At 43.1% G+C, this 23,214-nt stretch overlaps 1 protein-coding gene across 1 annotated transcript in view; it reads right to left on the bottom strand.

The window, feature by feature from the left end:
• Positions 1-5,105: 5,105 nt before the first annotated feature.
• The window catches only part of LOC139931853 (eukaryotic translation initiation factor 3 subunit H), a 51,374-nt gene continuing 33,265 nt past the window's right edge, over positions 5,106-23,214 (bottom strand). Inside the window, exons 4-8 of the mRNA XM_071925472.2 lie at positions 20,964-21,063; positions 17,362-17,511; positions 9,547-9,667; positions 5,914-6,046; positions 5,106-5,383 (exon numbers count right to left, since the gene is read on the bottom strand). Of these exons, the coding sequence (XP_071781573.1) occupies positions 5,286-5,383; positions 5,914-6,046; positions 9,547-9,667; positions 17,362-17,511; positions 20,964-21,063 (602 nt within the window). The 3' untranslated portion in view covers positions 5,106-5,285. The remainder of the gene's footprint in view (positions 5,384-5,913; positions 6,047-9,546; positions 9,668-17,361; positions 17,512-20,963; positions 21,064-23,214) is intronic.

The raw sequence follows: 23,214 nt of genomic DNA, 5'->3' as shown, positions 1-23,214 counted from the left end.
CCGAGATTCACAGCTGGGTGATAAGGCGCACTTTAATCGCGGGTCTTTTTCCATTGTAGGTCGCCAAGTATCCAGTCAATCACTGTACCTGGGACAGGGAGGTTTAGAGGCACCCAAAGGCACATGGCAGCACCCTGCAAAAAACCCCGCATCTCCACAGTTTAAGGAACTGAGAAAAACTGATATTTAATTATAATGAATTATTCAGCTTGGCTTGGCATTTTCTACACAGGGGTCAATAAAAAAACAAAAAAAGAAATTCAAGGTTCCTGCTGAAATTATACATAATGATAATTCCAGTATCCAATAAAAAACAGCTGGTCTACACAAACACTATTACTGGGACACTGGAGGCCACATCTGTGTTTTTGTGTACCAGGAAAACACAGCTTACGAGAAGTGTGGCGCTCCACAAGAGGACGGGCTAGTGTATTTGTCTTGGTGGTGCACAGCTGGGGTCTGAGGCACGACTTCCTTCAGTGTTCATTCTGCTCCTATTGTGTGGGATAAGCTGCACAAGTAGCAGGTCAATCTTTGCGCTGTTATTTGTGGAAGGCGAAGTTTTGAAGAAGCGAATGCGCGCAAATATCCGACCACGTTCTCAACTTCTATTCTTGAATAAAAACAAAGGCAAAAACAATCAACAAGTCGGGGGTCCGTACACAAACTCATCCTGATCGTATTCAGCGGCAAAGTGCAACATCAATACGTCAATGAAAACGTCATTTATTATTTGCAACAGCCGAGGCCAAATCTAGAGAGACAAAGCCCAGTAGAAGATTACAGGCATGGTGTGATTGATCTCCAACAAGAGGACATCCAGTACATTTGTCTTAGCGGCTCGCAGCTCCGGGAGGATAAGACAAGACATTAGTGATGGAGTGGGATCACGACAATGCACCGTAGCCTCGGCCCGGAGCCCGCGGATGCATGTGACAGAAGGGGTATCGTGCTCTGAAACCCTCCTTGAAAGGCTTCGGCTGCTGTTGTTGTGGGGGATTAAACCAGCCTCATAATGGCCTGTGGGATTTGCGCGGCTGCAGGGTGACAGCCGTCGAATTGGGTGGCAGGCGGAGAAGAAGTGCAACTAGAACACAGCACTCAATCTATACAGTCGCCAATCACAGTGCAGATCTATTGACTGTGGAATGTAAAAAAAAAAAGATAAGACAAGTATAGGCTGCCTTCAAGTGCTGCAACGACAGGTAGAGCGTCCTCATTTGAAGATCTGCAATCCCACATTAGTTGCTCTTGGACTTTTGTGCATAACCCCATAAAAGCTATATTCTCTATTAGCACTCACGCCTCTTCCTACAACAGCATCTGCCTCCTTTCCTGTTCTTGTTTTGGGGATTATTTTTTCCACGGGAGCTACTTTACATCCTCAATAGCTATTCCATACAGGATCCACAGTTGCCATGGCAATATCTGTGGCAGCAAAAAAAAAAAAAAAAAAAAAAGAGAGGGCAAAAAAAAAAAGGAAAAAGGTAGAAGTATCCTGAGTTGACAGGGAAATAACTGGTTTCATTTTATTCAGCCAGCTGATTCTCTCTCTCACCGGTGGCAGGGCGATGGCAGGCGCGGTGAAAGAGCTCGTGTTTGTGTTTGAGCGGTAATAAATTACGGCCGGGTCAGGGCCGCGCGGGCCTCGCTCGCTGATTAAATGAGACCAAACTTATATCCCTCTGACACCTCCCAGCCTCTTTCTCAGGAATCTGAAGGTGCAGAGACAAATCCCATAATCCTAATTAAGTATTTCCTCCTATTGCGCCGTGCAAAATGCCGGGCTGTTTACACAGCTAAAGCCCTCATTCGGTTCCCATGCTCCGTGCAAACACGTAGTTTAGGGTAATCGCTGCAATGCTGAAGAGAAAGTGTCATCACAGAAAGTGCTAGAAGATAATTGGGACAACAAATGAAATCACTTTTGAGGGAGAGGTTGAAAGTTTAATTGTAAGTATTGCGTAAGCAGGCCACAGGCTCAGCTTCTACCCTCCATTCGGGGGTGAAAAAAAATCTGTCTCAAATTTTAGGGTGTCGTTCTCATTTTCGCCGACTCGCAGTCGTCTCACGGTCAATTGAGCAGGATAGCGTGGTAGAGAAAATCGCCGGCGCAGCTGCTACTGTGGATCTCTGTGTGACCCTTTCCTCCAAACAGGCTTAACATTTCAAAACAAATGGCACAATAAACCAGAGACACTCTCTGAGGCTCAGTCCACAGCAATGCCTAGAGTGGGGACGAGGGACAAAATGTGAAATATCTGAACCTATGAGGGACATAAATGTGTGTTTTTGCTAAAGACATATTTAGCAAAGAAATGTCTGTGTTGTTCAGACAGGTTGCATAAATCATGCACTCAGGATGCCAAGGTCATGTGTTCCATATACAAATCAACATACCACAAAAAATAACTGCACTTATTAATTTATGAAACTTACAACTCACTATAACATATATCAGCAAGATATTAAATTCCTCTTTAAATGAAGTTTAATTCCAAAAGCAGATCATTTGGCACCTTCTCTTACAAAATGATTCCCTGATATTAAAACTCACGATGGGATATTTTAAGTTATTAGCCATCTTTAGATCTCTCCTTACAAAACACCATTAACATTTTATGCAATCATTTGTATCTTTTGAAATGCTGAGCAGTGAGCAATGTGGAATGAAACACATCAAATGGACTTGGCCGGGACCCAGAGGCAAATCTCAGGGAGCCGAGCCAAAAGCTGCAGGTACCAAACCAAATAACTCAATTACCCCTCCAGTCGGTCTTCATTATAACCAAAACACTTGTTTGAGCCCCACGCAGCCCGACTCCATTGCCCTTGGGTCCCGTCTTGACTACCTGATTCAGTCCTAACAGTTACGAACCCCAATCAAAACGCTGTCACTTTAAATACATGCTAAACCGCTGTGTTTGAACTCTGCAGGGGCAGGCGGTGGCTGAGCGGCTTCTCGCGATGCTCGTGGTGCAGCTGAGGGCATTTAAAGTTTTTGTAATTCCTCCCACATTTTAGGATTAGGGACAAGGAAGCTGAGCCCCGATCGGCCCTCAAGGGCAACATCGCCACATCGAGAGCACGGGTTTAGAATCACAAACAACAAGGACTCAGCCATGGCCTTCTAGTGAAAAGCCGACCTATTATCTGCTGGGATGATATGCGTCACACCACATGACACATCAGTCAGCAGCACAGGTCTGCTTGTCAAGGCATCAGACAATAACTTCATTAATGAATATCAAGCAGGGCCTTTGTGGTGCGTTAATATTGCCCGTACTGCAAGCAGGTTATGGTTTTAAGAAGAATTTCCGCTTACACCGCCGCCATTTCAATAACCGTACATCATTTTGGCTGACTTGTAATTACTGTTAATCACATCGTGGCGATGAAATACAGGAGCTCTACAAGTTATTACTCAACTTGGCTACATGATGACAAGTTATATAATATCACCCACTGAATTAGATAATGCTGTTTGACAACAGGTCAAGGAATTAGAATGGTGCGTGTAGCAGATAGCGCAGCAGTGTAATTATTATACAACGAGGCGCACGCTGGCAGGTTCTTTATTAAATGGAGTAAGAAGAGCCATCCTTCAAGTTGGGTAGAGTGGTCACCGGTGACACGCTCAGCTAATGAGCTCTACTTCCAGACTGCAGGTCAACTTGGGGGCCTTTGGAACATAAATAAGGCGCTGAGGTACCAACAGCACCACAGCTTACGGCTACATTTGTGGCATTTAGTTGACGCTCTTATCCAGTTCGACTTGCTGAAGGACACTTTGATTTCACTGGCTAATGATGGACACACTCTGGCTGCTGCAGGGATCGAACCTGTGATGTTTGAGTTATAGGGGGCGGGGGATAATTGATCCTTTTTTAAGCCCTTATTTAGGAAAGCATTATTTTAAGATATGTCCATCATACGCCTTCTCATTAAAAAAGGCGTATGTGCACCCTTTCTGCTGTACTGATGTATCTTGTAGGACATATTTGTCTATGGTACATCTTAGATCCACAAATGTACAGCAAAAGTACAAAGTGTGAAGAATGAACAGGGTTATTGTAGATTTGGATTTTTCATTAGTTTTGATTTTTATATAGTTTCAATTTTTATTTCAGTTTAGTTTTCAGTGTAGCCTTGGTGTTTTAGTTTTCACATTTGTTATGTTTAATTTCAGTTCCAGTTATATTTTGGTAGGAGAGGTATATTTTAAAGGTATAATGATCACCACCATGGCTTTTATTTAAACTTTTTTCAGTGTATTTTTATGCAACACCTTTTTTTGAATATACCCCATTGGTTCCCCTGGTGGTAATTTTGCTAAATTTGTGTTGAGTGTTCGGCAACTTTAGTGACATATGGGAAGTTCTAGTGTTAAATATGTGCTTTGCACCTGTTTTCCACTTGCGTATAATGGTAAGCAATGCCATTCAAAGCAGAAGGTTGAACCAGGACATACGGTGTTTACTTTCAATCTCTCATTTGACACACCTGTGGTTCCTCCTTCAAATGTTGTCTTTAAATTCAACAAAAAAGCCTTTGTTTCAGGCAATTTTTCAGTTTCGGGGCTTTACTTTCACACCTGAAAAACAAACAGGTGCTAATTGCTACAGGTGTGGAACAAAAGCGAATTCTGGTGTGTAATGTAATTTCACTTCAGCAAAGAAGAAAACAATCAAAAGCCTATTTAGTGCAGTGAAGCTGAGGGGGCCGAGTCAGGTAACTGGCACTTCATTTAACACTCAACTTTCACAGGTACTTTATTGCAGTAGCGCTTACAAGGAAGTGATTGTTGCCACAATGCAAACTAACACTTCAGCAGATTCAGCATAATTGGTTCTACCTGTTTGATGTTTGAACTGCAAGAAGAAAAACATGTAGCAATAAATCTAATTATGTGTACCATTAATACTGTATAATTATTTTGTATTGATTGTGTGCAAGCACCATTTAAGCATATTATTATTCTGTACATAGCTAATTGTTTTTGTACAGTCAAGAAAAGTGCAAGGCCTTGGTCTACAATATGCTGTAATTTCCCTCAAAAACCTGAATGCTGTTATGTGAAAACATACAAGGAGCCGGCGAAGATGTGGAGATGCAAGACTTTTATTTAAATGACAAATCAAATGATTCTGAAAGATCTCTTTTATATCGGAGAAAAACAATATCCAGCGCCGTTCTGCAGGTGGTTTTGCATGGGCCTTGCCTCTCTGTTACCTTTTCATCCTTCCCGCACTTTCTTTCCCTCTTTCTCTCACTCCGTCTCTCCTCTAGCTGTTGTGGCCTTGGAGAGCCTCCGCCATGAACAGCTTCCCAAGGTTCTGCGAGGTAAATTCCTTCACATTCTGGCAGTAGTTGTTAATTTGCCCTGTTGGGGGTAGGCGCATACACCCACACACAAACACGCACACACACACGGATTCATACGTACGTAAGCAGACACAGACGGAGGCGGGAGAGGGAAAAAAAAAACAGCAGCACAACAAAAACATCAAATTAGTGCGGAATGGGGTAAACGGAAGGATCAGAATGTTCTCAAAAAGCAGGGGAGAGCCGAGCGGCGAGGAACAGCGGGGAAGGGGGCGGTCGACTCGGAGATTGAGTCAATAAACTTTAGATTAATGTAATTTCAGGATAATGGCTGAGATAATTACAAAACAGAACCTGAGCTCCTGCGAGGGGAGCAGAGGCGGCTGATGGAGTTTGGAGGGAGGGGGTTCTGTCTGCCTGGGATGATGAGTGCTGTCCAGTGTGTGTGTGTGTGTGTACATGAATGGAAGGGGGTAGATGAAAGCTGGGAGCGTGACGGTGTTGAGCAGAGCTATGCACGTAGGGGGCCGGGGTGTACATATGAGCATGCATTTGTGTGATCTGTGTGTGTGTGTGTTTTTTTTTTACCTGCAATAAGCAGCGTGTCCATGCGCGGCGGGGGCTGGGGAGGCTTGAACATCTTGTTGATGTCCTCCTCGGGCAACGGGGGCTCCCCTCTGCTCTGTCGCTGGGCGTTCTCCTGCTGCCGCCTCTGGAGATACTGGAGGGGGAGAGAGAGAGAGAGAGAGAGAGAGAGAGAGATGGAGAGAGAGGGGTGGGAGTGGAGGAGGGGGGGCAGAGAGAGGAAGGTGCAAGAGGAAAAGATATATAGAGAGAGGAGAGACGAAAGAACAAGGGGAATACAGGGGGGAGATGAGAGAGGTGGAGGGGGGGTGGAGGAGGTGAAAGGGGGGGGAAGGATGAGGAAAGAGTGAGGGTGATGAGGGGAGAAGGAAGAAAGACAGGAACAGGAAGAACCAGGAGAGAAATATAGTTGGATAGAGAGAAAGAGGGGTGCAGAAAGCAGGGGACAGAGAAGACAGCGGAAGGGGAAAGAAAGAGGAAGAGGACAGGCAAAAGAGGAAAGAGCAGGAAACAGTAACAAGGAGAGAGAGATGTAAAGGGACATGGTGAAGAGGAGGGGGGGGGGGGAGAGAGAGAGGAGAGTTTTAAGTGCTGACAGGGATGGAGTGATTTGTGGAGGGCTGACAGTCGGTAAATCAGTGAGGTGCCGGGTCTCTGGAGATCCTAAAAGCCTTGTTAATTTGGCAAGATGGAGGAGAGACTGACACAGACCGGTGTGAGGGGAGGTTGCGGCGGGCGAGGAGGAAAAAACGGTGTGGGAGCAACTTGAGTGCTTTCAACTAAACATCCCACAACGCACCTGTAGGGGTGACTGAAGCAGACAAAAATTAAGTAATGAAAAATAAAAAAAAGAAAAAAGAAAAACACAAAACGGCATTTGTTTGAATGAATTTTGACTCCTCTGGAGGTTTTCCTGCCAAAGCATTGAAAGAGCGACTGCGTATGGAAATGCGTAACTGTACGCAAATGTTAGAGGCAAACAACCAATCAAACATCAAAAAAGAAAAAAAACAAAAACATGATTCTGCAGTTGTGCTCCACCCTCCATAATTGGCTTGGCGGCGCCACCTGTAAATATACAAAACGATAACTTATCTCCTAACACAGGTGGCCTTGCTGCCAGGCTAAATGAATGAACAACGCATCCACTGCCATGTCTTACCTGCCAAACAAAATAAAAAAATAAAGAATAAATCAAAGGGAATAAGATTTACAATTCCTGGTACAAAGACTCATTTGACCACAGAGTGCGCCTGGGCACCTGCTATTTACCAAATTCAGAGAGCTATAAATGAAAAATGCAGCCCTCTGGACACCGCGCCTTTTTGGGTCTTTCTATGATGATTAACAAGGTTCCATTTGTCCAGGAAGCAGTTGGGTCAATATTGGAAGATTGTATGGAGCACAAGACGTCTGCAGGCTGTAATAGAGGCTCACTCTCTTTTCTCTGTGTGTGTATAGTGTTTGTTAACAGTGCAGAATTGCATGGAACATGAACAAAGTAGACACCATAATAGGGGGCTGTCTATGTGTGATATTGTGTGAGATATTGTGTATGTGTGTGTGTGTGTTGCAGGGTTAAGGCCGGGCTGCTTGGGGGCTGTGATGATGAGAAGGTCGGTGGTGGAGTATGATGGATCATAATGGTCGGAGTGTATGTGATTGGCCTCGGGATGTGTGTGTATGTACATGTGTGTGTGTCTGTGGTTGTGCATGCGTGTGTGTTTGGAGCAAACCAACCTGTGGCTACGGATGTGTGTGCGTTTGCCTGTGTGCTCGTTGCAAGTTCGCCTAATGTGTATGAACGCGGTCGTGGTTTCATCCGCTGTCAGCCGAGATGATGATGACTCAACCCAGATCGACATTAATACGTCAGATATTTTCTCACTTCAACTAAGAGAGAATAATGAGAGAATGATGTCGGCGTTTGCAGGTGGGTGTTAAGTGTGTGTGTGTGTGTGTGTGTGTGTGTGTGTGTGTGTACATGTGCGCGTGCGGAGCACACCGGTGAGTCACCTTGTTCCTCTGTGCTTCCATTTTCCTGAGGAATTTGTGTGTACAAGTGTGTGAGCTTGTGTTTTGCACATTACCTGATGTTTGTGCTGCTTCTGGCCGAGGTTGCAGCTGCAGATGGTGTGTGTCTGAGTCTCTGTGCATCTGTGTGTGTGTGTCTGTTCTGGTCTTTTCGGTGCTTCTGGCTGACTTTGTGCTTGTAGGTGGTGTGTGTGCCTGAGTCTCTGCGCATGTGTGTATGTTTTGCAAGGTGCTTTTGCAGCTGCTATCGACTGAAATTTGAGCTTCAAGCGGTGCGTCTCAAGGTACTGGAAAAGAACGAATCAGGGGAGTTTTGCCTAATCGTTAAAATGAAAATTTACTGTTTATTGATAGGGGCCTGGCATCCATCATTTATGTTTCTGCTCTCGCCGGGTGCCTCGACAGTATCTGAAGACAGTCTGAACAAAATGCACGGCATTTAACCTAGCCTGTCCCACTTCAAATGAGGCTAAATTTGCAACTCTGTATATCAAAGAACAAGCCCTCAAAGTGAAGAAAATGACAAGTTCTTTGATAGGGAAAATAAGCAGATGCAGGGAGGAGCACGTCTGAAATTGAACCGATGCCGATCTGCGATGGGCATGACGTCGGCGGCTCCGGTGAGGTGAGGGATGAATCGGGCTGATAACGCCGTGACGGATATTTGAAGAGTTTAACATTTGTCATTTTTATCTCATCATTATCCGCTCAAAAATCAACAGAAATGAGTTTTAAAGCCCGCGTCTGCGCGCGCGCGGCCTGATATTGTTACTGCCCCTGGTTGCTGAAGGCGTCGATGTAGGCGGTGGTGTTCCCGCGGCGCATAAATATACATTAGAGGTAAATGCAGCTTGTGTTGTTCGATCCTTTTAGCTCTACTTGGGCGTTCTACAGGTGACACATTTGCGGTGTTTTAGGTGTCTGAGTCTAGAGTGTATAGTCAGCTCTGCCATTAAAAAATAATGTAACAAGGTAAAAACAGCATGAAAAGGTGACTGACTCAATAATATAAACTTTGATTGGCATTCGATTTTCATTAGTGTGTGTTGGGTCTAGCCACTACTGGAACATTTCCCGCTCCACCGAAACTTGGCTTCGAAGACACACACCCTTTCTGCCCCTGCGGTGGCACCTTGTGTTTTTACAGCTGCTATTTATTGAGTATTGGTCTATGTGACTATGTTCATGCGCATCACTGTGTGCGTATGTTAGTGAAATGGTCTGTTTACCATTGATGCTTGCTTGGCACGTGTGTGTATGACCATGCTTCCATGTGTGTGTGCTACCTGGTGTTTCTGCTGCTTGCTGTGGTTACAGCTGTAGTCCATGGTTGAGAGAGAGATACCTGCTGTTTCTTTGAGATTGTGGCTGTAGGTGCATCTGTGCGTGAATCTGTGTCTGTGTGTGTGTGTGTGTGTGTGTGTGTGTGTGCCCCCCCTTCCCTCTCTCTCCCTCCCTCCGCTATGTGCGTGCTGGTAACCTGATGTTTCTGCTGCTGCTTGCTCCGAGTCTGGCTGTAGGTGGTGTGTGTGTGCATCTGTGCATGAAAGATTCGGTGTGTGTGTGTGTGTGTGTGTGTGCGCGCGTGTGTAAGCAAGTTACCTGGTGTTTCTGCTGCTGTTGCTTGCTCAGGTTGCGGCTGTAGGTGTTATATTTGACAATGTCTTGGCTCATGTCATCCACTCTGTCCATCAGCAGCTGCAGGCTCTTCTCAAGGTGGTTACTGGGGAAAAAAGGCAGCATGTCACTCACAAATATATGTACTCCTATACAGCACTTGTGAGCAGTACTGACATACATTCACTCTCTAACCCCTAAGCCTTACTACTAAACACCTCACGCAACCGGTCTGGCTTCAAGTTAGCCCACTATCCTGGGACTGACCCATAAGATGCTCCTTGCCACACTGGTTAATCATTCTTATGGAAAGCGACTGTCATTCTTTGGAAAGCTACTGTCATGTAACCTCTCCCCCGGGGATCCGCAGGGCTCAGACCCGGGGACCCTCCTCTCTTCTCCACACTACATCACTTGGCTCTGTTATCACATCCTACATCTTTTCCCACCATTGCCATGCTGACAACACTCGGCTCTCACGGTCTTTCTCTTCTCTCTCCCATGGGTCCCATTTCCAACGGGATGTCTGCCCACCACCTTTAGTTCGACCTTGACCAAGACTTGAGCTGCTCTTCTTCAACTCTTGTCCCTCTTGTATTTTGGTCTAAGGACTTATATTATCTAATTTATGAATGTTTGGAGGCTGCACAATGTAATATGTAGAGTGGAAGAAGAGGGACTGACTGTTTGTATTTAAGTGACAATTATATCTGTGAGGGCTGCCAGCACTGTAAATATTGTTATTGTTGTCTGTGCATGTGTGTGAGTGTGGGGTGTAGGGGTGTGTGTGTGTGTGTGAACAGCAGTCACACCCCATCATCTGTTGCAAGCTGAAACATCTCGTCAAAAAATACACCCATCCTCCATATCTATCGACTCTACAATCTTAAAGGCTGTTGTTTAGGGAAAAAAAAGAAGAAAAAAACAACAACTTTCCTACCACTCTCCTCAGCTCCCAATCAGGAATATTTTTCTACTGCCAGGTAGGTTTGGGAACCGAGGCCCGGTTTGCCATTGACAAACTGGTTCCAATTTTTCCAGAACCAATCGGATCGAAACACATTCGCCTTATTGATTCCCGTTATCGATTGCCTACCACCCCCCACCCCAATTTTTAATTATATTGAATTGTGTCCCTCTCCAATCTTCAGTTGTCTGCTGTGAGGAGAACAACCTCTTAGCCACTTTACAGGTGATGTGTATACAATTTTGGAGTCAAGTTTTTTATGTGAACAGTAAATATTTTTAAATTTGTTTCAAGCAATTCAGTTACAGATGTAGTACTGATGGGGTGCTATGAAGGTAATATATATAAGAAAGGAACTGATTAGGGAATGGTTGAGGAATCACATCATTATGGAATCATTAGGGAATTGACATTGATCAAATCCGATCAATTCCTAACCCTGCTGCCAGGAAACAATGATTCTGACTCTTTAAGATCGGTGCACTGTTGCACTCCCTTTGTTAGTCACTGTGTTTAAAAGTATCAGCTAAATGGCAAAAATGTAAGTAAATGGATAGAGCTTACATACATACATATCCAAACAAGTGTAAGGGCATACACCAGGATAAACACAAGGAGCACAACAGCACTCAAGTGTATTCATACCAGCATGCGTATAAAAAGAAGCACACAAACATATGCAAACACACACACACACACACACACCCTGTAGTCACTGAACATGGTAATCTCAGCTGGGCTCCCAGCTGCCATCAACCTCACATCAACTATTGATATTCTCATCACATCTTACATGCAGACTCACGTTTATGTAAAGGCCCACAAGCACTCACACTGAGCTGGCTGATATGACCACACGCATGTACATACATGTATGAACACACTACTGATGAACACTTCCTGATGTATCACGCTATCTTCACATACTTCACTCACTGATTAACACCCCCATCAATATTACTGTCTGGCACCTGCATAGGGCGTGTGTTGAATGCGACTGATCAAATAATCCACCTAACACTTAAATGCAGAGCCGTACTGTCCCCAGCCCTGACACACACACACACACACACCTGCATACAGTGGTACAGAATAGGTACCTAGGCATGTGGACACAGACATAGCACTTCTAATGGTACCATTTACATCAACATCACATCTGTGCCCAGGTACGATTTTCCCTGCATATTTAACTGTGGGGTAGCTAACCTGAACTTTTTGCTGAAGCACATAAGGACATTTTAAAGCGAAAGTTTCATGTAATTTTTTTTTACTTCTTTTCTTTGCGTATGGCTTCTTAGTCAGTTCTAATAGTCTTTTCCACAATTTGAAATTAAATTAATTAAAAATTGTTTCCAATACCATCATTTATACCTGCGAGGACTGTTGTGTGGTCAGTTTTCAATCTTCCACTAGGAAGATTGAAACCCATCACCAAAATCCACATAAGCCTCTACAAAATCCAAAGAGAAATACAGCCTGCCAATAATGGTGCAGGACTTAGGACCTTCATCTCTTCTGTGGAACTACACCTCTAGGCCTAGGACCAAATCCCACCACAACACCTTCCTCCTGTGTCTCCCCAGCTGTGTCACACTTGATTCTCACAAACTGATGGTAGCCGATTAAAAAGAAATTGGGTCTCATTCATCAAGCAATATGCTAGCAAATTTGTGTGGAAAGCATTTGTAATGTATGCAGGAAATCATTTCATCCATAAATGACTCAGAAGTGGATCCCTCCTGGCATGTACGTTTCATTAAATAAGTGGCTCCAATGTCATTCACGATAAAAGAGAAGGACATGGTGAAATTGGCAATATATTGTATTTGCATTGAAAAAGGAAATGATTGCGTGATTGCAAGCTGTTCTGCTTACATGCAATGGAATTTTAAGGTAAATCTTCAATCCACCTATGAGGAAATACTTGCTATATAGATATTGCACTAAGCACTTATTGTGATTTCCATGCAATTTTTACTAATTATGCAGTATGAAAGCATGCCCAAATGCATTATTCAACAAAACGGTGAATGTTCTGAAATAGGCATCAATATTAACAACTAGTGGGCACTTTCCAGGTATCCTCACCCACCTCCCTGATTGCACTGGCTGGGTGTTAACAGCGAGGAAGGATCTAGGAAGACCATACCACCGCGGGTGGTTTCAGATCTGTGAATGGGAGGCTGGGAGTACAGACATTATTAGGCGGGTAAGGGAGAGTGAACGACAAGACCACCATAAAATGCAATGTCAATACATATCAGACCTTGAGGAAGGATCTAAAAGAACCATGCCACTGTGCATGACTCAGATCTGGCAAAGGTGAACTTAGATGGGAGGAGGAAAATGAACAAATATCAGCTTTATGAAAAGTAGGGCCTGAATATTCTTTAAGTAAACAGCACTTCTCATAACAACACACTGAGTGCTATTTTCCATCATGAAAACAAGAGGTTTCCGTTTTGACATGGTGGGAAAGGAAATGCGTGCTGAATAATGCATTTTACACTACACAGCGTCTGGCCACAGTAAAGGGTTAAATTATTCACAAAGGTCAGCGAGTCTCCCGATCAATCCTGAATTAGAAATCAAAGTCCATCGAGGGATTTCCTATCATCACAGATTCTGTTTTAAGCCCAGGTTCAAGTGCAGCCTATATGATACATCTGTGCTCGGGCCTGGTTGTTCATATTCACACAGGACAATAGAGGACAAACTCTGGAATTGTATTGATCTACAGGCAGAAATGGGCTGACATTCAGTAAAGTGAAATTAGTTCAGAGGGGATCAAGTGTTGTTTGATACAGCTGCCAAGGAAGCAACGCTACAGTGACTTCCATGCTTACACTGAGTGTTTTAGTATGATGCAGCCTTTTTTAAATGATGGCCTGGGACGGGCTGCTGGCCTGCTTCTGCAGAGGAATAATACACTTTAATGAACCAGGGTATTAGCTAGAGAGACAATATCTCAACACTACATGACGAAGGAGCTTGCTGCTAAACGCATAGGCCTAAGAAGATGACTGAAGGGATCAATTTGCCATCCTGAAGCTTTTTTCCTACATTCCTATTAGCTTTAGTTGCCTGGACTGTATGGTTGACAGCTTACTCACTATACACACACAAACACACACACAAAAGACAATATCACATTTGAATATCACCCAAAAATTGTTTATCAGTTTAGCAAACCCTATTTTAATGCATTAGTTTAAATATCTCTACCAACAGTAGTTCCTGTTCATAAAGTTAAAAATATGGCATGCTTTTACAAATGTCAATTTATTAAAACAGTAGCGCTCTTGCCATTGGGCATAAGAGAACAATTGTCATGATGTGCTGAGGGTGGTGTGGGCTAGGATGCTTGGCCCATACTATTTATTTAGTCACATTCCTCTCTCCTCTCTTCCTGCCCTCCTTCATTATTCGATTGGGAGAAAAAAAAAACTATTACAGGGAGGGTAGTCTGCCAATTCTCCTTTTAAGAAAAAAAATCAATTGAGATGTATAATAGCCTTTTCACCCCATTGTATCAACCACAAAAGGCATACAGCACATGGGGTTGAGAGTGAGGACAGCTCACTTGCTAATGGGATATACTGTAAGGGCTGAATAACAGGCTACATCAGACCTTGACCGTGACAATAACCATACATTACCATCAATTGAGCAGGTCCCAGAATGAGAAGGTGGTGAGCAAAAGAACCTTTTCTCTAAGAAACTGCGGGGCTCCCATCATCTCACTGGATCATGTCTCTCTCCGCCAAGGGTCATAGCTCTCACTTTACATTTCTGTCACCACCTCCCTTTATGGCCCTTACTCCATTTCTCTTTCTCTCAACCTCCCTCTCGCCTCTCACTCTTTCTTCCTTTGCAACACTCATAGCATCTCACAATTCTTATCCGCTTTCCCCTACTGCTCACTCCCATGCTTCCTTACTGAGTCCACATCAATGGCATGTTCCTGTACAGGAAAAACCTGCAGTGTAATTGCATCATTCCACTGTGCTACATCTCTATTGAGAGGGGCAATTATGCTGATCAGGCTGCAGGTAATGGACTGGCTGTTTCACACTGTAGAAGAAAGAATAAGTAGGCAGTATAAAACAATCGGCCTTTGGAGATGAAATGGATACTATACAGTGCAGTGTTTCCCATTCACAGGCTCATCTGTGGCGCACCGCCACAATATCGGCACATCACGCCATGTTTGACATTTGGTGGTGAACAGACCAGCAGCATTGTAGTCACTCCAACAGAGCCACCGGTTGTGAAAACTAAAGTGAAACACAATTTGCTCCAAACTGGCATGTGTTCGTAACGGGATTTGTAAACAGTAGCTTGATATTTTTTAATTGCAGATTTATAACACTGCTCAACACTCAGATAGAAAGCTAACATGAGTGCAGTTTATATTGCCCCTGATCACCAGTTGGACTCCACTGGACACACTGCTCTCACTGCAGGTAAGGACAAGTAATTAATCCTGAACAGCCACCGCCACAGTAAATTGTCAACCTGTGGGAAACTGCAGTGTGAGCATGTGAGCCACTCCACAGTGGACAAATTTCTTCATAGGTGTACTTTGTGGCCGACATAAATACAGGCTATTTTGTAACATTACAAATAAAGAGGCACTTCAAGGTTCTTGGGAGAAAGCTACATAAATGAATTTCCATTCATGCAATCCATCACCACGATCAACATCATCATCTATGGTAAGAACAACCCTGTTTTCTGGAGTGGAACTGCATTCACTCAGCCTTAGACATGGATGACATTGACAAATGTGGCTGCAGATTGGAAAATGAGACAAAAGGAAAAACATTAAATAAAACCCATTATCTTTTCTTTTTTTGGGAGGAGTGGAGATGAGGAGAAAAGGGTGGGGTTGTCAGAGGGAGATGTAGAGAGACGGACGCTACAATCCAATACAAGGGCAGAGCTGTGCAACAATCTGACAACTTCAGGAAACAATTTCATCTTGCCAGACATCTCATCGGCAGTCATGCAGGGAAACCTATAGGGAGGGCCAGGCTTTTTTTGCCCCACTTTGGGTCACATCAAAAACTATGCTTATGCTTCAACTTCACAGTAGTCATTTGGAAAATGGAACAAAATGCAGCAAGGGCAAGTGGGGTATTGGCCTTGGGTCAATTTGACAATTCATAACAAATGATTGGGCTGGTGCCAAGGTTGGATGGCAGGGCGCATGCATCCTAGATAGCTTTGCACATAGGACGCTTCATTTGGTTCGTGGTTTGCTTGTTTTACAGGACAGCGACTAGCAAAATCACAACAGCTTCTGATGTGGTCCTCAGCAGTGCATAGTGTGTGTGTGTGTATAGTGTGTTTTGCACACCAACAGTGTGTATATCAGCACATTGAGTCGGTATAGTACTAATTACTCACACCTGCCCCTGGGAAGCTTTTTGATTAGCAGCTTCACAGCTGTTGCTCCACTCACAGTGGTTTATCTCCATAAATGATTGCTGATAAATTCTCCTGAGACCGATGCTGAGAGCCTCTGAGATCTGAATGCGAGACCCAGAGAGCTAGACTGTGGGATGATATGGTGGGGTGACATTTGTGTTGATACTGTAATTATTCATGATGGAACCACAAAGTTTGGTGGCAGGTCCTGTTTTTGGAAGCATTTCTGGCATAATATGCCTTGACCTTTAGATGTGACATTTACTGTACCTAAGTTTACATCTAGGTACACTGAATAACCTCATGTCATCAGATAAGTGGCCAAACATGGCAAGGAACTGGAATCTGTGTGGGTTGCCATCTCAGTGTGGTTAACAGATCTGAGCCATTTCAAAAATGCTTTTTAGGGTTCGTTTTATCCTACTAAGGTGCCAGATGGGTAGTGTTTGCCACGTAGGACAACACAATGAAAGAATAATTTCAAAGTCTGGCAAATTAAACAATATTAAAATGTCCTGTTACTGTAAACCTCACCCATCTAGTGCTCCTAGCAGGTTAAAAAAGTTTGAAGGATTATTTGTTAATACTATCGGAACCGTGTATGGTGTGTAAACACAAGACCGAATACATCAATAGACCACTTTTTCATTCCCCAATGTGGTACACTTAGGAACAGTTTAGAAGACATGGATTCATGCCTAAGAGTTCCCTAATGTCAAATCAATTTTAATTTAGAACTAGCTTTAATCCATGTCTGTGAGACCAGCCTGTAGGTTTAAAGAGATACCATGACAGCTTTAAAGTCTGCTGCTTTTTTTCCAGGTAGTTTTCACATAGTGGGGGAAAAAAATCTGCCTTGGCACTTCAACACTGCTAAGAGCTTGTAAGAAATTATAGAATTCTTCAATGGGTATGTTCACAATCATTTGAATGTTGGGTTAGCTTACACAAAGATGGATGGGACACAACGAGGCCTGCCAACGGACAACATTGTGTCACTTGTTTTATGTCAGATCACATTGATGCACTTACACAACATCATGATGCTAGTGGTATTATTTTCAGTGTTATCTGCAAACAGAAGACGCTGTAATGTACTTGTGCAGCACGTGACGTGAGTGTTGCCATGTTGGCATATTTGTGAGCAAACACACCGCTACATTGAGCAGAAAGATGTTTTACCTGAGTTGTGCTTACACCCATTATGATCTTACACAGGCCTTTACACGTGTATTTCCTTATTCAGGTTAAGATCGGAACAAATTAGCTTCTGGCTAGTGAAACACTGAACCACTGGGATTTGAATCTAGGACCGTGAGAAATGTTTTTAAAAGGTGGGTCATAGGTACAGATGGTACCTTCACATTCTTATATCTGAGTTTGTAAACTCATCTGACCTGCTGGAGAGGTTGAGCAGTTCGTGCTTGTCGGCGACTGTGGACTTCTCCTCCAGCTCCCACATCAGTACACTGATGAGGTGGGAGTTCTTGATCACAATGGGCACCTCCTCGAACATATGCTCAAAGCCAATGTTGGCCTTCTTCAAGCTAGAGAGTAAGGAGAAAAAGACAGGAGAGAGAAAGGGAGGGTGGAGAAAGAAAGGCAGGAGAAAAAAGGATAAGTTTTCCCAGATATATTCCTGTATCATGTTTAGTTAAATGAAAGTATTAGTCAAATGTAGTCTTTGGTGTTGGTTATTGTTGTTTAGTGGAATTAAATGTTTTACAAGATGAAAGGTTATGTTGCTAAAGAAAAAAATGTATATTCCAAACACACACAATACATTACATCCACAATATAACATTTGGTTTACATTCAAGACAAGTAGGGTCAGGTGAGAATTAAGCCTGCAGCCATGGTGGACACTAGGGGATTATCATATGGTGATCTTTAATTGAAGTTAAAAATTTGCCTTCACAGGGAGGTCATGGACATCATGAGCTATTACAGTAGACTACAATAATTTCCATTCATGACTTTCACCATACCCGTTTACATTCACTGCCTTCACAAACCTTTTCACCCAAGTCACGGCCTAACTTTCCTATTAACCTGAAAGCTTAAAATTGCAGGGTTTAACATCTCGTTGAAGTGCATTGTTGAGAACAGCTAAAGGGACCAACCTATGCCTCCAAGTGCTGTCGGAAATATAATTACGAGTTCGGCGCACATGAACAACCCAACGAAGAGGTAATTTGATAGTATTTTATTATTTCATGGTATTGTTCGTCATTTCTTTTTTTCAATGTTTAAAGCTACTACCAGCAGAATTTGAACTTGATGACTTTAAACTTGATGATCCCTTGTGTGGCTTTGCTACCAAAAGCAGCTACTGGAGGATGTGTACAAAACATGCGCAAGAGAGCGTGGTGTTGATTTTTTTTTTTTATGACAGCCCTCTAATGGCTGGTCAACTCTGACTAATCCAAACAGTCTTTGTTAAATTATTATTTTACATGTTTAACATTTTTCAACATTTTATTTCTTGTTGGCATATACTTAATGCTACTTATTCCTATTGAAGGCTTAGCTGATGACGACGATACGGTCTGTCTGCTAAATGACATAATATAATATACATGACATAATACTTACAGTGTACTTAATACACTAAAGGCTGCAAATAGAGAACTGTACTGTTACTATTTGAGTTGTAGTTATCAGTCAATTTCAACTTAGCCTTAGAAAAACAAAACTAAAATTTATTGTGATGCATATTGTACAGTTTGATCATTTCTGAAAATATTGTGATATATTTTGCCCATATTGCCTACCCCTAGCTGACAATGTTAAATTCAGTAGCTTAAATGATTTATTTATGAGCTCTGTTAATAAGTGTGCAAAGCACCAGCCTATCGTTAACCACCTCTCCTTGCTCCTGAACAGCTAGAAGCTGTCTCTCTCTGACATGGGCCTGTTAACACAAAATGGAACTCCAAAGTTTGTTTAATGTCTCACATAAATCCAATAGCATTGATTGACTGCCTTGGTTCAGCCTGTCACTTGTGCACAGTGCATGAGCTACAAACTAATGTCTGTATAGGTCTAATGTTGGCTTGTTAGATGCGTTGAGCTTGTCATGGGATCGATAGACTCATTGCATTAATCCACCAAGTGCACCGTGCCTGAACGGAAGACGTTTATATTATGCTTTTCCACAAGATATAAGAGAATGGTGCATAAAACTGATCACTTGCTCCTTATTAGGTCATTTTGAAGGACGTCGTTTTGTATTCCAAATAGAACGTCTCCTAAAGCAAACTTTTAAGAGACTTTTTAAAAGATTATTTTTGGCATTTTGCCTTTATTGGACAGTTCACAGCAGAGAGAGAGAGGAAAGACTGGGAGGGAGAAAGAGAGGGGGATGATGAGTGACAAACGTCCCGGGACGGATTCAAACGTTGCGGTATGCGACTTAGCCAACTGAGCCACCAGGACGCCCCAACAGAGGCGACTTTTTGAGGCAATGGAAATGGGCAACATTACCTTCAGTGTGGGTGAGGGATTAGCTAATGGGACAGAATCAGTGTGGATAACAGTGTGATATAAGGAAAATCGATAGTGGAAAAAATACTGTTTGTTATACATATTGGCAAAATTATTCATCCACATTGCTTTAAAATGTTGCCTGCATATTATGACCTTTCAAGCGCCTGCGGAGCTATATAAAAAGTGATCTATGAGGCAATATGAGGACAGCCCATTCTAGGCAGGACAAATTGCTCAACCCTATTGGACATTGGCACACTTAATGCCATGCTCTTTCCAAGTTGGGCCCCGCTGGACGAAGCCAAAGGTTGACTCCACAGGCCAGCTAATTTGATGCTTCAGATTGTCTACTGAAGTGGAGGCTATTGACTGCTGCCTCCATAGCCCAGCGGACATAGAGGGTAGTTCAAAGGGATGGGTCTATTCAGCACTCATCTATTCCTGCCTTTCATTTCAAAAAAGGTGCACAATATATGCAAGCTTACGTAACATCAAATACACCAACATGAAAGAGGCTGCTTTTTCCTCAACATTGTAGCGGGAAAAATTTTTTTTGAAGCACTTTTAAAGTTCGGCATCTTTGGAAAAAAAAAAAATCATTATTGATATTCAGATTTCCAGTCCATCCTGAAAATAATGGGATGTAGACAAGATTGGTGTAATGCGGTGATATTGTCCTCTCCTACCCTGAGCTGCCCCCTTTCAATCACAGGCTTATTGGAAACACTGATAGCTACAGATTGGCGCTATAATAAATCATAGGAACTAATGAAAAGCTGCAGAAATGAGAAGGATCCTGACTCTGGGCCAAACACACTGGGTCAATAATAGAGTGGATGGCCATAGAGACACACAGGTGGAGAAAGAGAGTGAACTGGGAGGGAAAGAAATGAAAGGATGCAGGCAAACGGTTCCCTCTCCCTGCAAATACACTGGCTTTTAGTGCAGTTAAAATTGGATATCTGATGTTCTGAACGGACAGCAATTTGATAACACGGGGACCGCTTTATTTAGTTGTACTTGCATTTGACTGTGTGTGTGTCCTCATGGACGCGTGTTTGTACATGTCCGAGTGCGTGCATTTGGACTATTCCGAACTGCCTGGAAAATGCCCCCTCATTACGTTCATTTTTAGCTGCAATTTAAAAGCAATTACGATAAGCCTTGGGGTCATAAAAAGCGTAAACATGGTACATTTGTTTATTTGACGGGCAAGGGCGAACTGATAAATCATCATCATCAGCATCCATCTCCAACAGCCACTAAATGCCTCCCCTGTGGATGCACAAGCCTACATTTGCATCCATTGAATAAGCAAAATCAACGTTTATGCATGTATACCAGCATTGGCGTGTGTGTGTGTGCATACATAAATATATATATATATATATATATATATATATATATATACATACATATATACATATAGGATTTGTTTGTGGGCATCTGCATCTCTGTGTGAATCTCATCCATATAGTGTCTGCATGTGTGTGTGTTCTTTGTGACTCACCCCTCAGGTGTGAAATCTTTCTCCTTGCAGATCTCCATGAGTTTCGGGGTAAGCCTGTAGGCCTTGAGGGAGAGGGAGCCCTGGGCCGTCTTTATCGGGTCTAGGATGGCAGAAGAGAGATGAGAGAAATAAATAACAGTAAATCAATACTCTGAGTCCGGATTTAACAAAGGAAAATCTTGGCGTTCTTTGTTGTTACAATTTTGGATTTGGCCACTTAGTTCATATATTTCAAAACGTGATTTCTTGCTTAAGTGAATGGCGGCTGCCCTGCTTAAAATTCATACAGTTCCACACATTCACACCTGGGAGCTGGCCAGTACAACCACAGTCTTCTACTGCTCGCCACTGAGCAGCTCTACTGGAGCAGTTGGGGGTTAAGTGCCTTGTTCTAGGGCACCTCGGCAGTGGTTGAAGGAACAGAGAGCACTAATCATTCACTTTTGCCACCCACATTTTCTCAGCCGGCAAGCTAAACCAGCAACCCTCTGGTTACAAGCCTGCTTCTATATGCTCTAGGCTATTGCCTCCAACTGAGTGCTTCAAATCCGGTGCTTCTTATATGGGAACTTGCTGTCAGTTATCAAAGTTGTTGCCTGCAAGTAACAAGGAGGGCATGTCAAAACTTATGCTGGAAACTGCTCAGACTGAAGGAGATCCTATGAATAGCCAAAGGTAATTTGAATTACATATCTTACAATATCCCAGGCATTAAACAACGATCTAGCCAGGTACTTCCTGGTGTAACCGATTTCACATATACTCAGATTTGAATGAATTGGTCTACAGTATGCATAGTTAATGATGTGCCCCATAGTTTGTCAGATACCAGCCTGCCAGCTGCTTGTTGCTAGCCAAAAATCACCATGCCCCGATGGGTGCTGAAGTTCCAACAGTGAACATTTGTTACCCAAAGCTAAAAATATAGGTAGTGGATGGCACAATTAGAGGGAAGGATGAGGCTCTCACTCTGACCAACAAGCTTTGTCTGCAACCTGCATCATCGTCATCACGTCATGACAAACTCCATTAGCAATCTAATGTTGCCATGCTTATGGACAAAGCCTATACCTGGTACAAGTGCCACTTTATTTTGACAATTCTCAACATTTAGAATTGGGTTGTCTATTATTCCCACAATCTTCTTAGACTAAAATCACCTTGGTGTGCTGTAGCAAGCAGTGTGAACCAATTCCACAAGTTGAGATTTATTGAAGTAAAGTGCTGCTTTGTGGATCATTTATATGCCGAATTGACCAGAGACTCTGATGATTTGTGTTACGTTCTACCATGTATGTACATTTGCCAATAAGGAAAGTAATTTGGTGTGAAGATCTCTCCACATGAGCGGCACATATAAGGGCTATGCTCGCCCTGGCATTTGTTAATGTTTATGCTGGTCAACATTAGCCTCAAATTGCAGTACAAGATGTCTTCCATTTTGATAATTAGGCTCTTTGACATTCAGGGAGCAGGGTGGTATGTGTTTGTGTTGTGCACTGGGGACAATGTGAAAGAGAGGAGACAGGCAACCAAGAGTTTACCTTTGTGGCTGGCAAGAGCAATGTAGGCTGGTGTGAAATCCAAATAGGGCAATTATTTACAGTGTCTCACCATTACAGTTTTAACAGTGAACAGTGTTTAATTTATTGACCGAGTGAACTGATTTGCAACATATGTAACATACACCATCTGAGATAATTACATGGAGTAGTCCATCTTGGATAACCTGATAAAAGTTAGGGACAGTACAAGGAAACGTAAGGTTATGCATATAACCACTGTTCCCTGAAGGAGAGGTACGAGGTACAACACACATTGTATGGGACGTAACGCCCTCTTGTACCATTATTCACACCTGTAGGGCAGATGATGCGTGGTGACATATGGAGGCCATACCCCACCTCCTATATAGTACCATCACCAGCATCATCCTTCAGTTCACAACAGCGCTCTTCACTGAGCTCATCTGGTGAAGCGGTACATAGTAGTGTTATACCTCGTTCCTCTCCCTCAGGGAACAGTGGTTATAGGCATAACCTTACGTTCCCTTTCAGACGATTCCCTCGGTACAGTATGCATTGTATGGGACATATATTCATGCCTTGCAGAGCAGGTACGAACTGACCCACTGAGGTCTAATGCAACCCTGACCCAGCAGAAAGTGCAGAGTGAGCCACTGTTACGTCCCATACAATGTGTGTTGTACCGAGTGAATCGACTGCAATGGAACATAAAAGCTTATTTCTAA

The sequence above is a fragment of the Centroberyx gerrardi genome, chromosome 12, assembly GCF_048128805.1.
Source record: "Centroberyx gerrardi isolate f3 chromosome 12, fCenGer3.hap1.cur.20231027, whole genome shotgun sequence".
Taxonomy (NCBI): Eukaryota; Metazoa; Chordata; class Actinopteri; order Beryciformes; family Berycidae; genus Centroberyx; species Centroberyx gerrardi.
The sequence above is the reverse complement of the archived record's forward strand: the minus strand, read 5'-3'. Positions and strand labels throughout refer to the sequence as shown.